Consider the following 16,866-nt stretch of genomic DNA (forward strand, 5'->3'; position numbering starts at 1 on the left):
TGTTTTAATTCCTGACACTCAATGTTCATCATAGCTTTCGACATGAATGAACTGCTCTAAATCTTGTTTTGTACACTATGAACACTTTGGAAAGAGCATTGCTCCACTAATCTAATAACCAGAAGTAAGAACCCTCTACTAAAACCTCCCCTGACGTTGTGTGCTTGTCTGTTGATTGGTCTCACTTACACCCCCAAGTTTCATTCTTCTTAAATTCCCTCCCAATTCTTCACATCAGATTAGCTCTCTAACCCAAGATAATGAGGGCATTTGTGGTATACACTTGTTTCTCTCTCCAGATACTAATTTTTTATTCTTTGTATTTTTAAATTGGGTCTATTTTGGCATTGCCTATCAAGTTTTAGGGGAGATTTGTGGAATTTCAGAAACCACAGGGGAGGGGAGTGAAACTGTCAGAAACCTCAGGGGAGGTTTCTGAAATTATCCCAAAAAGATATATCTGTTACTTAAAAGGTTAAAAGTGTAAAAGCGTGAAAGTGTGAAGGTGATTTAGGTCTTTTGTCCTTCTTTTATTCATATCTTCATCAAATTTTTGTTCTTCTTTGACTTGGAATCTGCATTGTGGAATAAACTACGGAACTAGGCAACGAAGGCAGGAGGAAACGTGCATTTGCCAACCGCGACTTCTATTTTGTGTAGGAGGACTTTGGAGCATCAAAAAACAATCATGCAAAATTTCTTTCAGCGGAAAAAAAGCGCAGGATCTTGTTACATTTGCAAGTATATAGTTTTTTCTTTTATCTCTAGCTTTCCGATTTTTTAAACATTCATCGTCATTTGTAATTATGACCCATTTTTGTTCTAAATATTGATAATCAAGGAAGATTTATTGTCCAAAATCATATAATTTAATGAATTAAATACATATCTTTTGAATGGACGGAAAATCGTTAGCTCTTATTAAATTACAACAACCTTATTTTAACTTTTTTAATGGTTATTGCATTTTCCTTCTGTGTGTTAAACTTACGGAAGATAATTTTCAAAACAAATATTTGATAACATGCATAGAATGTTGAAAAAGCTGAATTAAGCCAAATACGCCAATTACCCCCAACAAAGGAAAATGGAAAAAAAAAAGAGAAAAAAAAAATACTATGAGAAGGGCTAGGCATTTTTGTATTGGGGTTCTTTGCAATCACATCTATGCTTGCATAGAACAATTTATTGTATGAGATGAAAGAATTTAAATTTGGATGGTTAGGATTACATTTTGGGCCCAATTTTCTTAAAGTTATAAAAATTGTTCGGTTTTTGCCTATTGTTGTATTAGTGTCTAAATATGTTGTGCTAGTATTTATATTTATTGCGCTAATGTCTACATCAATGGCAGCAAAGCCACACATTATGTTGAGAGTGGGCAATTGTACCCCATCAACTTTGCAAAATTTAAAAAATAGCCTTAGAATTATTACAAATATTTATGTTTTTTTTTTTATCATAATTGTATCCTCTCCCCCCCCCCCCCTAATTTTTCTAAAAATACATATTTTTGTTTATATTACCCCTTATATTTTGAGAAATCTTCATTCTCCACGCTTTATTTCTTTGAACAATCAATTTTTAGAACACCTCTCGTACAATACAAATGTTTTAAAGCTATTAAAAGACAAAATCAACTTCTACTTGAATAAGAAATAACTTCAATCATTTCATAACACAAAAAATTGATAATTAAAACATAATCTTTAATTAAATTTTTCTTCACATAATAGTTATATCATTTTAGATCGATAACATTGTCACCACTGCCTGTAGGTTCGGATTCCGCCATTGCTCTAAAGACTGTACATTGTAATGTGTAGTTAAAACTAGTTTGATTCGAATTTTTAAGTGTAAACTAATCTTGAGAAGTCACGCCAACAAGTGGCCGCCTTTTCTGACCTCTATGTTTTTATCAAAAGAATCTGGATAGTTTGTAGGGGAACCAGAAGGGAAACTCGGCGATGGCAGCACCCAGGCGGCGATGCTCCATCCATCACTCTATATCTATATTTAGCTGAGACTTCAGACCCCCCATTTTTGCATCTTTCTTGTGCTGCAACATTTTACTGTTTCAAGCCTTCCAGATAAATTAACTCAAATGTTTGATCATTTCCGAACAGCAGCGAACTGAAAAGCTTCTCTTATTTAATATTTAGCCCTTTCAAGGATCATCTTTTTGACTTTCCAGAAGCTGTTAAAACAAGAATTGTCTATTCTAGTTTACATTTATACATCTGACAATTCTTGCGAGGTTGTAAGAAGTCATGGCGGGATTCGAGTGTGATTTCCCTTCAATTACATCGTCTGGCCCTCTAAATCTGTCAAATTACCCTGTTGATGCACTTCCAGGTGAGCATGACGGGGATTCTTCACTGCCGGGGGACACCTTTGGTGCTGTACTCCAGTACCTGAATCAAATGCTGATGGGGGAAGACTTGGAGCAGAGGCCTTGCATGTATCAAGAGCTTTCGGCTTTACAAGCTGCTGAGAAATCCTTCTATGATGCCCTCACTGGTAAGGAACTTTAAATGAACCAACCCTTTCTTCTAGTGATTGAGCTTTCTGGCGATATTTATTCTAGTATTTCTGGAATTGGAAACAACCTGATTGCATAAAAATCTCTACTTTTTCAAACACAAGGCTCACTTAATTACCAATTTGTTCACATTTCTTTGCTCTATTGTGGTTCTTTATTTGTATTTACTCAAAAAATTAGTTGTGGTTTAGTCACTCTTTAACAAGCAGGTATTTATTCTTGTTCTAGATTGCTGTAGCATTAATAAGAACGATATTGTGTAGCTGTTCGAGTAGAGAAAAGAGCAAAATCAACAAACAAATGACTGTCTCCCTTGTTGTTTTAGGAGTGGAGATTATTAAGGTGGCTGACGAAAAGGAGAAAGAGAGGGACAACTTTACAAATGGATCAGCGAGAAAAAGAAATCATTATAGACAAGATGATGAGCATGTAGAGGCAGGGAGGGCTACAAAGCAATTTGCCAGTTATGCTGAAGAGCCAACTGAGATTTTCGATGAGGTGCTGCTTTCCTCGAGCTCGAACGCTGGTTCTTGGGATTTGTCTTACTGTGATGCAAAACCAGGAAGATGGAATAACCAGCAGATTGGCCTAACCCAAGAGCCCAAACGAGGGAGGCCTCGTGCTAGTGAGAAGAAACTGACTATAAGGGAAGTGGTTGATATGAGAAGCCTCCTTACTCAATGTGCACAATCCATATCAGACTTTGATAATCGAACTGCCAACCAATTGCTGAATCAGATTAGGCAACACTCTTCTCCTCATGGTGATGGTAATGAAAGGCTGGCTCATTACTTTGCTGATGCCCTTGAGGCACGCGTTTCTGGTATGGGAACAACTATGTATACAGCCTTTTCTACGAGAGTGTCAGCAGCAGATACATTGAAAGCCTATCAGGCATATATCTTGGCATCCCCCTTCCGGAAAATGTCAAACATTCTTACTGGGAAGTCAATTTTAAAACTGACTACAGAAGCAAGCCAAATTCACATAATTGATTTTGGTATTCTGTATGGATTTCACTGGCCCTGCTTTATCCAGGCTTTATCGAAGAGGCCCGGAGGGCCCCCAAAGCTTAGCATTACAGGTATAGATCTTCCCCAACCGGGCCTTCGGCCAGCAGAAAGAGTTGAGGAAACTGGACGTAGGCTTGCCCATTATTGCAAGAAATTCAATGTTCCGTTTGAATATCATGCTATTGCAAGGAAATGGGAAACCATTAGCCTGGAAGAACTGAAGATTGACAGAAGTGAAACAGTCATAGCAACTTGTTTGTACAGGCTGAGGAATGTTCCTGATGAGACATCAGTTACAAGCAGTGCAAGAGACACCGTTCTCCACTTGATCAAGAAAATAAATCCTGATCTTTTCGTACATGGAATCCTTAATGGAACATATAATGCTCCCTTTTTTGTCACGCGGTTTAGAGAGGCACTACATCATTTCTCCTCTCTGTTTGATATGTTTGATAAGACCTTACCACGCCAAGATCAAGATAGGTTGGTGTTTGAGAAAGAAGTCCTTGGGAGGCAGTCTATCAATGTCATAGCATGTGAAGGTACTGCGAGGATTGAGAGGCCAGAGACATACAAGCAATGGCAAGCGAGAAATGAAAGAGCTGGATTCAGGCAGATTCCATTGAACAAGGACATTGTCAAAGAAGTTAGGGCCAAGGTGAAACTGCAGTATCACAAGGATTTTCTGGTGGATGAGGATGGCAAGTGGATACTGCAGGGCTGGAAGGGGCGAGTTATCTATGCACTCTCATATTGGAAGCCAGCTCACGAGTAATGAGGAATCCTTCCTGTTTATCACATAAGCATGAATGCTGGTTAAAATGTTTGGCAATTGATAAATAAATACCTCCTTAGCAATCTACATGTAATCTATAAAATTATGCAAGGAATTGGTATGTCTAAGTTTTACTGTTCAAATTTATTCAGTGCCACAGAAAATTGGTATTAACCTGTGAATAAATCAAGGTGAAATCCAGGACTAATAGTCTGTGTGAATATCACATTAGAAATTCTTATACTCTTGTGTCAATATCACATCATGAACAATGTATTTTCTCCATATAGCCATTGTTGCAATATCCATCATCATATGAAAGATGTTTGGAAGAAAGGCAGCCATCTGAATTCAACTGGCTTACAGCTAATGTTTTCAACTTGCACCTGTAATTACCACGGTGTTTCCTTTACATTGTGGAGTTTTAAATTACAAATTTATTTTAATGGGGACTAGATTATGGTTTTCCAATTTTAGTCTGATAAAGTTTATTAAGTCCATGCAGGTTTAGGGCTGGATGGCAGTATCGCTGTGTGCCATTTCAGGATGAAGCCTTGTTAATTGCGTCCATTTTTTTTTTCAATAAGCTGACCTTTCCTCTTGCAATTTTGTTGAAGCTGTGAATGATTACTTCCTGCTGTTTGCCTCCAGCCTGTAGATGTTTTCTTGAAATTCAGACTAGCACACCAGAACGCCTAAGCATTGAGAGCAAGTACTTTGCTGCTGCTCAAATAAACATTTCTTGCTAATGTTTTTAAAGAACCGGAACAAATATAAGCACTTCTGAAGATTGATTTGACTTACTTTTTCTTGCTAGTATTTCCATTGCTCTCTCTCTCTCTCTCTTTGCCCCTTACATTCCTGTTTCACAAACCGTCTTCAAGGTATTAAGTTAACAGAGAGGATTCTGTAATCAGGCTGGGAACTCGCTGCCTTCTCGGGAAAGACACTTGAGTGATGATCGGAGGACTTGGAATGATATCATATCATATGGACAAGGGGCACGGACGGTTGCAGGTGCAACTGTCTCGGACGGTTTTAGCCATTTTCAACTGCGTGTAACTTTCTTTGTACATCGCGTAACTTTTTTTGCAAATCGCGTAATTTTAGAGCAAATTTTTGTGAAACTCACACATGGCGTGAAAATCGAGTTATAACTTGTAATTTCAGCCGCACAAATTTTTGAGGCCAGATCATGGCCATTAACCGTTCAGGGACGGTCTTACTGATGACCGTCCCTGCCCCATTTCCCATTTGATATATACTAGCTAGGTATTTCCTAGTCTTCTAGATTCATGAAGTGCTAGTGTTGTTAGTGGTTTTCTGTGGCTTTAGTCATCTAAACGTAGGGCCATTCTGTCTAATCATGACACTGCCAGGACACTCAGTTCATATGAAACAAAAACAGAAACTACTAACAGATGAGCTTTTGTTGATGCATCTGTTAATAGTTTGCTGCAAACTGATTTGTCAATTGATCATAATCGTCGTTTCATGAATTGCAGACAGGCGGATTGGTGTCTCTGTTGTTCTACAGTGTTCTCATTAGAAAACATAAACACATGCGCCAAAGTCAATTTGGAACTGTCGGGCTCAGATTTGCTGTTGTTTTGTATGAATTCATCCATTAAAGAACAAAAGGACAAATTTCACAGCTCAGAAACCTTGACGGCTGGGATTTCAAGTCAAAGACTCTTCCGTCAGAGGAGCAGATATGAGTTTGTTCATTGAATTCTCTTCATACAGAGATTTTCTTCACTGACGTGAGAATTGTTCATTATTGTAAATTTGACTTTTTACCTTCAACATTTTGAGTTTGTCATTGCTTGCCTCTCTAGTCAGAGCAGCAGACATGAGTTTGTTCATTGAATTCTCTTCAAATTTTAGATTTTCTTCTGTGACGTGAGAATTGTTCATGTTTGTAAATCTGACTTTTTAACTTCAAGATTTTGAGTTTATCATTGCTTGCTTTTTTAATTCAAGAAACTTAAATCTTAGTACTCTTTTCTTAGAAGGCTAAACGTACTTCAATCATCCAGTCCTTGTATAGGACAATCCTTAGAACAAGCTTCAACTTTGACAGTAACAAATTCAGGAAGATTGATGCCTTACTGTAACCAAAACATAAAATCCAGTAAGCTCAATTGTCACATGTGCATCAGTCGCCATAATACGTACTAATATAATAAATGTACATGCCAGCACAACAAATATAGACGTAGAGGAAATTATCGGGATAGTCACTAAACTTTTTCAATAGTCAAGATTTGGCCACTCAATTATTAGTAGCATGTTTTTACCCATTAAACTATCAAAAGTGTAAATTTTGAGCCAATTTGTCTGATTTCACCGTTAACTCTGCTAGATATAAGGGTCTACATAATTTATGAGATATACTATTAATGGTTAAATTTGGTAGTGTTAACGGTAAAATCAGATGGAATGATCCAAAATTTACACTTTTAATAGTTTAGTAAGTAAAAACATACTATTAATAGTTGAATAGCTAAAACTCAACTAGTTGAAAAGTTTAATAGCTATTGGGATAATTTGCTCTAGATAGTAATGTACGAAAAATACAACAAATTTTGTCGCAAAATCAATGTTTCAAATTAGATACACCTAGACATGAGCTGCGTGATATCTATTGCTTTGACAATTACAAAATTACTCAATGCAGTCTGGAGCAGCAAAAGATCTTGGGTTGTATCTTGTGGAATTCATGTAATTTACTCATATAAATATGTTTTTGAATGCGATTGGGTTGCTATCCTTAACTAAAATAAGTATGCTAGAAGATAAAACATTTTTTTTTGTATATCCATATTTGCCTATTTTAAGTTCAAAAATAAATTTTGTTTTCCCTCTTCTAGAAAATCAGTTTACATGTGTTTTTCAGAGAAACTCATTTTTTCTATTCGGCAAATCCCATAAAGGGATGGATACTAGCCCAGATTTTATTAATTATTGAAATGAAATATTATATGGACTGGTGGAACGGTTTGTAGACCAAATCTCTAAAAATAACTAATGAACATAATGGCACGAAGGAAATAAGGAGTACTACTCCCCTCATCATTTTCTTTTTAATCGTAGAAGTAGAAAGAACAAAAAAAAAAAAAAAAAAAAACTTTTTGCCATCCTCAAAAACATTTAATTTTTTTTCAAAAATCCAGAAAAGCTGATAGTTTGTTCGTGCATCAAGCTATTTACTATTAAGGAATTAATGTTAGACTAAAATCCATGAGCTATCAAAACATTTTCAAGGATTTGAATATTTTTTCCAACCATCTTGAATCCTTCTTAAATGGAGGTGAAAGATGATTTGGGATTCGGGTTCTGACCTCCAGATGCACAAGTAATCTTGATAGTTACGATTGAACCACATTAACTTGGTCTAATCTGGCCTGTTTATTTCAAGCTTTTTGAAGTTTGTAATGAGTACATTTTACTTTAGACCTTTCAACTATAAATGAGCTCCCATTGCCATCCTTAAACTTTAACTTTAAACATTTTATCTCCTAAAATATGAAATCTATCCACTTTAGTTCTTAAACTTCAATTTTGGACACTTTAATCCCTAAAGTATGAAATCTATTTCACTTTAATCCTTAAACTTTTAGTCACTTGCCTATTGCTTAGTTAGTTTTGACAATTTTGTGGGATAGATTTTTTGCTTTATAGGATAAAATGTCCAAAATGAAAGTACTAAAGTAGGATGGATTTCATATCTTAGGGGGAAAAGTGTCCAATATTAAAATTTAAGGACTGAAATGAGAGTGTGTTTATAGTTTAAGTGTCTAAAATAGAATTTAGCCTTTTGTAATTAACAAATCAAAGAGAATAGAGGCCTGTCCAGTTAATTTTGTCCAATTCTGTCCAATTATTGTAATTCGTAAAACTTTTGCATAAATTCATACAACTATGATACATTCCGGGATTAGTCGTATGAGTTCACCAAATACTGTAAGATTTACACAATTAGATAGACTGGATAAAAAAGTACAACGGAAGAGGTTCCACATCCTGAATAAGAGGTAAAAAGGACTACCCTACCAGGCGGGCCTCTTCGAAATTGGAAACCAGGTGGCTGTAAGCCTATTCACTTTCTAGAAAGAAAGACAGGGTATTCTGTACACGGTAATCTAAGGAAAAAAAAAACTATGGTTTGTTAAGCATATCTGTTGGTTTCAGTGTCTCCAATTTCTTTGGGATCCGTAGCCATTTCCTGTACTCGCCACCTTTTGACTTCTTTCAATGGTGTATTACTGCAAGAAATTCAATGTTCCATTTGAGGCCATAGCAAAGAAATGGGAAACCATCCTATGGAGGATCTGAAGATTGACAGAAGCGAAACAATTATAGTTAATTGCTTGTGTAGGCTAAGACATGTTCCCGACGAGACAACAGAAGACAGCAGTGCGACGGACGATGTTCTGACGTTGATCATGAAAATAAATCCTATTTTTTTGTCCATGGAGTCATTAGTGGGACATAGAAAGCCCCATTTTTCATCACCCGCTTCCAAAAAGCGCTGCATCTTTTCTCTTCTTTGTTTGACATGTTTAAGAAAACTTTAGCACATATGATCAGGACAGAATGATGTTTAAGAAAGAAGTTCTTCGAAGGGATCCCATGAATGTCGTAGCATGTGAAGTAGGAGTGGCAATTTCTTACACAATATAAACCTAATACGAAATTAATGGGGTTTAGATTGAATCTTGTAGATTCGAATCGAAATTGGGTCAGATCCGTTAGACTCGAAAAAATCAGGTTGAGTCAAGGTCAATCACGGGATAATTTGGTTAATCCATTTATGAATTAAAAATAATTTAATAAATATAAAATATTTTATCTAACTTATTAACTATTTTCTATTTTTCTTGAACAAATCCTGAAATATCCTTATACCATTAACCTCAATTCGATCGTTTTCACTTTTCATTTTTCACAACTTTACTCTTTGTCTTCCGCACTTCACCTCTCACTGCTCACTAGCAGAGCCGGTCGGCAAGGCAGAACGTCGAAACCCCTGAGCAAGGCTGACTATTCTAATCCTTCTCCGAGCTTAACTTTTGCCTTCTGATTTCTAAACTTGTGTTGTGTGGCTTCTCTTTGAAGTCTAAACGACTGGCGATGGGCCCTTCTACTCTCTCTTAAGTGTCAAACATTGATGGACTCCAGAAGAATTCGGATTTCAGATCGATTATCGAAGAAGCTTAAATATTTATGTGCTTTTCATCTTTCTTTTTTTTTTTTCTTTTCAGTGATGTAGGAGTCGATGAAGTCATAGCAGGCATATTTATATTGTAATGGCTTAAGCTAAACATTGTTGATTTCCTTCACCTCATGCATTGTTTTGAAAATCACATAAAATTGGACTGAAAATTTGTCTTGTTTTGATCTTTTGCTAGAGATTTTGAAGAGGTTTTTTGGAATCATAAATAACAAAAGACTCCGGACTATGTCCCATAATTCATGATTGTTTATAAACATACAATGTGATTCAATATTTACCTTCTTAATTTGTTGGGCTATACACAGCCTTGTTTGATTAAGATTTGTAAAGATGGATCTGCTACTGAAGTCAATAGTTACTTAGAGAATCAAATGATGCCATTATCTCATTGTTTAGTGGTTGTCTAACAACCCAAAGTGAGTAGTCTGATTATTGTGGTTGCAAGCATTACTCATAGGCTATTAAGCTGTCAAATTATTTGTGAATGCACCATCTTTCAAAATTTTTGTTTGTATTAAGAGAAAATTTAACTTGAATTGACAATGACATGTATGTCTATTTATTGGTTAACAGATGAATGAAAGTAATCCAAATGCAAATCCAATTGAGGTTGATGATGATAGTGGTAGTGACAATAGCATTGAAGAGACAATGGAAATGAATCAATCTCAATGTCCTGACCCTGCTTTCAAAGGGAACAAAAAAGAGGAAGCTAACTTCTGAAGTTTGGGATTACTTTACCATCTTGGCTCCAAAACCGACTGAGGAATTGAAGTGCAAATGCAAAAAATGTAAGCACATCTATTCTGCAGAGAGTAAAAATGGGACAAGTAACCTTCTTCGACAAATAAAAAAATGTCAGAAAATGACAACTAAAGATATTGGTCAATATCTTCTTTCTCCTGATCAAGGAGCTTTGGCCACAAGCAATTCCAGTTTAGTCAGGAGAAATTTAAAGATTTAATGATGCATGCAATCATCAGATACGAGTTGCCATTTTCATTTGTTAAATATGAGGGAATTAGAAATGTTTGTTCATATTTGGAACCACAAGTTAAACATGTTACTAGGAACATTGCAAAGGCAGATATAAAAAAATTTCATGCTAAAGAAATTGATAGGCTTGGGGCTAAATTATAGTTATGTCCTAGTTGAATTTCTTTGATTTCTAATGCATGAAGCTCCAGTTATTGATGGGTACTTGAGTTTGATAGCACACTTTGTTGATAATAATTGGGTGCTGCAAACCAAAAAAATCTGATTTTTTCTTACGAGCTTTCTCCTCATAGTGGAGTTGCTCTAGTAGAAAAAATTTATAGTTTGGTTAGTGATTGAGGCATTGAAAAGAAATTGTTCACCATCACTTTGGATAATGCTTTTGCAAATGATTCTTGTGTACAAATACTTAAGAATCAGTTTAGGTTGAAAGGTGCTTTGATGCATGATGGCATTTTATTTCATGTGAGGTGTTGTGTTCATAGTCTAAATCTGATTGTGCAAGATGGTTTGAAAGAAATTGATGTCCCAGTAGATAGGATAATGGAATGTGTAAAATATGTGAATAGCTCTCAAGTGAGAAAAGTAAAGTCTCCTAAATGTGTAGTACAAACATCCCTTGATTCTAAAAAAGACTCAGTTCAGAATGTCCAACTACATTGGAGTTCCACTCATAAGATATTCTCAAGTGGTCTTTATTATTATCTTGCCTTTTGTCACTTGCAATTAAGCGATTCCAATTTTCGATGTTGTCCATCTTTAGAACAGTGGGAAAGAGTTGAAAAGATTTGCAGTTTTTTAGAAATTTTTTATGATGCAACCATTGCCTTCTCAAGATCTGAGTACCCAACTGCTAACTTATACTTTCCTCAAGTTTTTCTGATTCAATTAAAGTTGTTTGAGGACTGTAGCAGTTCTGATGGTTTTATGAAGAAAATTGCTGAATAGATGGTTGTGAAATTCAACAAATATTGGTCTGAGTTCAATATTGTGAGATTTGATCCTAGATACAAATTTCAGCTTCCTGAGTTTAGCTATCAAAAGTTATATGGTCAAGGATACACTTTTTAGTCTTTTCAATGAATATGTTAGAGCTTGTAAGACATTTCAGCCATCATCTTCCCATCATTGGGGTAGCAATGAGATGAATGAGATATTCTTTGATGTAGCAGAAGCACAAGAAAAAAATTAGTGAATGTTTTCAAGGTGTGATGATAATATTTTTTAGTATTATTGATTTATTAGTTTATATACTCCCATCTAGTTTTAAAAATGTTATGTTCTCATTTTCATGTCTGTTATATCTCTCTTTCAATGTCATGATCATAGGAAGTTGATGAATTTGATAGTTTTGAATTTACCATTGGTGCACAAAAAACTCAATTGGAATGTATCTAGATGAGACACACTACAACAAAAATGACCTTTCCTGACATGCCTATAAGGACACTTGTTGGTTTGTGTCATTATAGTGAACATATCATGACACTTATTAATAAACTCAATAATATGTACTATAATTTTTTTATTTTATCATGATATACAAATAATAATGTGCATTTAGGTAACCTATGATGACACTCTGGAAAATGTGAGATGAACAAAAAAAAAAATAAAAAAAACACAGAAAACGACATCATTTTATTTTGGCTCCAAAACACTTGCTGAAGTACTGTGAAGTTTCATTTTGCCGGCAAAAGGACTTGGTGAAAATTTTCTTCTTCTCATCTCTCTCACCTCTCAGCATACAAGCTATCTCGGCCAGTCCAGAATGTTAGTAGCAATCGAAGCTATCTCCGCAAACAACCATCTTCATCTTTTCTAACCTCAACTTTAAATCCCTCGGCTAAGACATCTGGAAGGGCAGGCAGGGAGTAAAAGCTGAAGAACGGAGCTCTACATTGGGAAAGCGGGAAGATACTTCAGGTGCGCATATCTTGTTCCAAAATTGAAGTGGTAAACACAATGAAACTGTTGCCCATAACTTGTTCGATAAAATGTCAATTCCCCCCTATTTTTCATTTTTTTCTGTGAATCTCTTTTAATGTTAATCTATGAAACTTAGTTGTAATTGAAGCTCTGTTTAGGCTATGAATAGAAATCGACTTGGAAGCTCTTTGATGAAGATCAAAATAGCAATGGGGTGACTGGAATGACCTTTTTGCAAGACAAGTGCAAAAGTTTAAGAAATAGGTTGATGAAAATTAATATTTAAGGACTTAATTAATGGACTTTTTGTTGAACTGCACATTGGTCATGTGCTGGTTATGCATCCGTGACAGATAGGTTCAGATTGTTGTTGAGCAAGATTATTGAATAGACAAACAAATATTATGTCGTTATTGAGATGGGTGAGATCGAATGGTGTACCATTTGATTATGTAGGTGTGATTGACTCGAACTTCCACCCCTCCCAGTTCAGGATGACATAGCACCCTTACGGGTTTTTTTTTTCTCAATTTAGTCCTGTTTCTAGATCAATTAGCTGAATAGTCATAGCAACTTAAAAGAATCCTTGGACCAAAAAAAGATTATGAGTATAAAATAAAAAGCTAGATAGATTCTCTTCTTTCTTTCACATTTCACTGTCTCTCTGTGGTGAATGCTTTTTCTTCATAAATATCTGCTGGCGGTCTAACCGTGTCATAAACCTATGCCTTTTCTAAGTACTAATGTGTAGTTGTTGTTTTCATGCTCTTGGAAGCTTGTTGGAGGACATTTATTTATATTAAAAGTATGGATAAAAGTTGGATGGATTTTCCAAGAACAAGTGAAAAGTATGAGGCAGGACTTCAAATGTTTCTAAACTTTGCATTTTCTAGATCAAGTTGTGACGGACTGATTTTGTGTCCTTGCAAAGATTGCAGCATGGGTGTTTGTGTGACTAAAATGGAAGCATATGATCATTTGAAAGTGGTAGGCTTTATCAAGGGTTATAATAATTGGATAGCACATGGAGAACTTTCAAACTACTATGAAGCCACATCTAATTCTGAAAATACATCAATTGGGGTTTCAAATGGGACTAATGACATGCAAGACTTGGTCCATGATGTATTTGGGATACCACATGGAACAAATGAATTGAATAGAGAAGGGGACTTTCCTGTTTCAGAGGCTGAAAAATTTTACAAATTGATTGATGATTCTCAACAGGATTTGTACAGTGGTTGCAAAAATTTCTCGAAGTTGTCTTTCATTATTCGTTTGCTTCACCTAAAATGCCTTGGTAAGATGAGTAACAAGATTTTTAATATGCTTGTTGAGTTGTTGAGAGAAGCATTTTCGGAGGCCATGACTAATTTGCCTTCTTCTTACTATGAGGCTGAGAAATTGATGAATACATTGGGGCTGGGTTATGAAAAGATCGATGCATGTCCTAATGATTGTTCTCTTTATTGGGGTAGTGCTGAAAAAAGAACTTCATGCGAAACATGTAACGAGCTTAGGTGGGTTGCTTCAGAAAATGATCCAACTAGTGAAAAAAGAAAAATCCCTCAAAAAGTATTGTGGCATTTTCCTTTAAAATCTAGATTACAAAGACTATTTATGTCTTCTAAAATTGCATCTCAAATGAGATGGCATGAGGAAAAACGTACAAAAGATGGTTGTATGAGACATCCAGCTGATTCTCCAGCTTGGCAAACTTTTGACCATCTACATCCAGAATTTGCTAAGGATTGTCGAAATGTTAGATTGGGGTTGGCATCTGACGGGTTTAATCCATTCAACAACATGAGTTCTACACACAGTACTTGGCCTGTAGTTTTAATACCATATAACTTACCTCCGTGGATGTGTATGAAGCAACCGTACTTCATGTTGTCCTTGTTAATACCCGGACCATCCTCTCCTGGGAATAATATTGATGTTTATCTACAGCCTCTAGTTAAAGAATTGACCGAATTGTGGGATTTTGGCATTCAAACTTATGATGCATCCCAAAAAGAAAATTTTCAATTGCATGCAGCTCTGTTGTGGACCATTAGTGATTTCCCTGGATATGCAATGTTATCTGGCTGGAGCACTAAAGGTGAATATGCTTGTCCTGTTTGTCACAAGTTCACTCATGCACGACGGTTGACTCATAGTTTCAAATATTGCTATATGGTCATCGGAGATTCTTAGATAGTAAGCATAAATTTAGAAAGCAAGCCCAATTCTTTGATGGCACCGAAGAACATGGAAAGCGACCACCATTGCAAACCGGGGATATGATTGTGAGTGAATTGGGAGACTTGCAAATTAAATTTGGAAAACTTGTGAAAGGTAATCCGAAGCTGCCTTTCAATTGGAAAAAGAGGAGTATTTTCTTTGACTTGCCATATTGGAAAGATAATGTCTTAAGACACAATCTTGACTTCATGCACATTGAGAAGAATGTTTGTGAAAATATTTGGGGGACATTGCTGGATATTGAGGATAAAGCAAAGGACCATTATAATTCCCGCCGTGATTTGAGAGAAATGGGAATAAGAAAAGAGCTGCATCCCATTGAGACAGAACCTGGAAAGGTTTACTTACCTCCATCTTCCTTTGCAATGGATAAAAAACAGAAAACTATGTTTTGCAATGTGCTAAAAAAAGTGAAAGTTCCAGATGGTTATGCAGCTAACATCTCAAGATGCGTTCGAGTAAAGCCACCAAGAATTTCGGGGCTTAAAAGTCATGATAATCATATTCTAATGCAGCAATTGATGCCTATAGCTTTGAGAAAGACTTTGCCAAAATCAGTGCGCTATCCTTTGATTTGATTGAGTAGATACTTCAGGCAGCTTTGTTCTAAAGTTATTTGTCCTCAAGATGTGGTTCGTTTGGAAAGTGAAATTGCCGTTATACTCTGCGATCTTGAGAAATGCTTTCCACCAACATTCTTCGATGTCATGGTGCATTTAACTATTCATTTGGCAACTGAAGTGAAATTAGGTGGCCTGGTGTATTATCGTTGGATGTATCCTGTAGAGAGGTACTGCTTGTAATTCTAATTATGCCTTAAATGTTTATTACTTTTTTTCTTTCTTTGATTTGTGGAACTAAACAGAGAGTTTGGAATGATGATACTTTAGGTACCTAGGAACATTAAAATCTTATGTTCGAAATAAAAGTAGGCCTGAAGGTTCGATTGCTCAAGGCTACTTGGCAGAAGAATGCATAAACTTTTGCTTGTTGTATCTTGCGGACTATGTTGAGACAAAATTCAATCGTCCAAGCAGAAATGAAGAAGTACATAAGGAAATTGAAGAGGGTTTAGATATATTCTCTAAATCAGGACATCCTTTGGGGAGGGGCAAGGCAACAGTTTTTGATGCTCATATCTTGAGTAAAGCACATCAGTATATTTTATTTAACTGTGATGCTGTCACACCTTACATAGAGTAAGTTCAACTACAACTTGATGCATTAAAATTTTATTGTAGAATTCAATGTATGATTACAATTTTGACTCATGTACTTCTAGGCAGCATCGTAGATTGATAGAAGAATGGCATCCTCAAGTTCCACAGCATCTAAAAGAGCGCTTGCACAGCGAAAATTTTGCTTGTTGGTTTGCTGAACATGTACGTAAAATTCTGAATATTAAGTACAATTTGAATTGTAGGACTTCAAATATAGTTTTATCATCTTTTTTTTTTTTTACAGATTGACAAGTTAGAACTTCCTCAAAATGTTTCGGTGTTGAGAGACTTGAGGTTCCTTGCTAAAGGTCCAGATGTTGTTGGAATCCAACATGACAAGTATGTTGTTAATGGATTTCGGTTTCACACCAATGAAGTTGAGAAGAAAAGAAAAACGCAGAATAGTGGTGTTACAGTCAATGCAACAACATCCAGTTTTGCAAGTATAAGGGATCAAAATCCAGTTTTGAGTGAACTAGTCTACTTCGGCGTCTTGAAAAATGTTGTTGAATTAATTTATGGAGGTCATCGGGTGGTGTTATTCAAATGTGATTGGATATCAAATGGTTCGAGAATGAAACAAGATGCTGATGGGTTTACTGTAGTCAATTTTGCAAATGTGAGGCCTCATGTTGAGCCATTTATACTCGCTTCACAAGCATCACAGGTTTTTTATGTGGAAGATCCAACTGATAAGGATTGGCAAGTTGTTATCTCTACCACTGCAAGAGGTGGATATAACATGGGCACAACCATGGATGTTGAGACATATTTGCAAAGTGATGTTGGCAATCCTGTTGTTGAGAATGAAAATGAGGAAATTAGTTGGGTTCGTGAGGATGGACTTGGGATTGAAGTTGATTTGTCCCAATATAATCTGATTTAGTATCTTTTATAGTTGCTAA

General features: G+C 35.9%; 2 protein-coding genes across 2 annotated transcripts; both read left to right on the plus strand.

Moving 5' to 3' along the window:
• Positions 1-1,968: 1,968 nt before the first annotated feature.
• Positions 1,969-4,721, plus strand: LOC113755078 (scarecrow-like protein 30). The gene is made up of 2 exons (XM_027299176.1): positions 1,969-2,520; positions 2,868-4,721. Exons 1-2 carry the CDS (start codon positions 2,271-2,273, stop codon positions 4,328-4,330), a joined length of 1,713 nt encoding a protein of 570 aa, XP_027154977.1. The 5' UTR covers positions 1,969-2,270; the 3' UTR covers positions 4,331-4,721.
• An 8,733-nt stretch (positions 4,722-13,454) lies between these two features.
• LOC113768026 lies at positions 13,455-15,319 on the plus strand. The gene is made up of 2 exons (XM_027312249.1): positions 13,455-14,598; positions 14,694-15,319. The coding sequence occupies exons 1-2, from the start codon at positions 13,455-13,457 to the stop codon at positions 15,317-15,319; spliced, it is 1,770 nt and encodes a 589-aa protein (XP_027168050.1).
• Positions 15,320-16,866: the final 1,547 nt, after the last annotated feature.

The sequence above is a fragment of the Coffea eugenioides genome, chromosome 1 (assembly GCF_003713205.1).
Source record: "Coffea eugenioides isolate CCC68of chromosome 1, Ceug_1.0, whole genome shotgun sequence".
In the NCBI taxonomy this organism is placed as follows: Eukaryota; Viridiplantae; Streptophyta; class Magnoliopsida; order Gentianales; family Rubiaceae; genus Coffea; species Coffea eugenioides.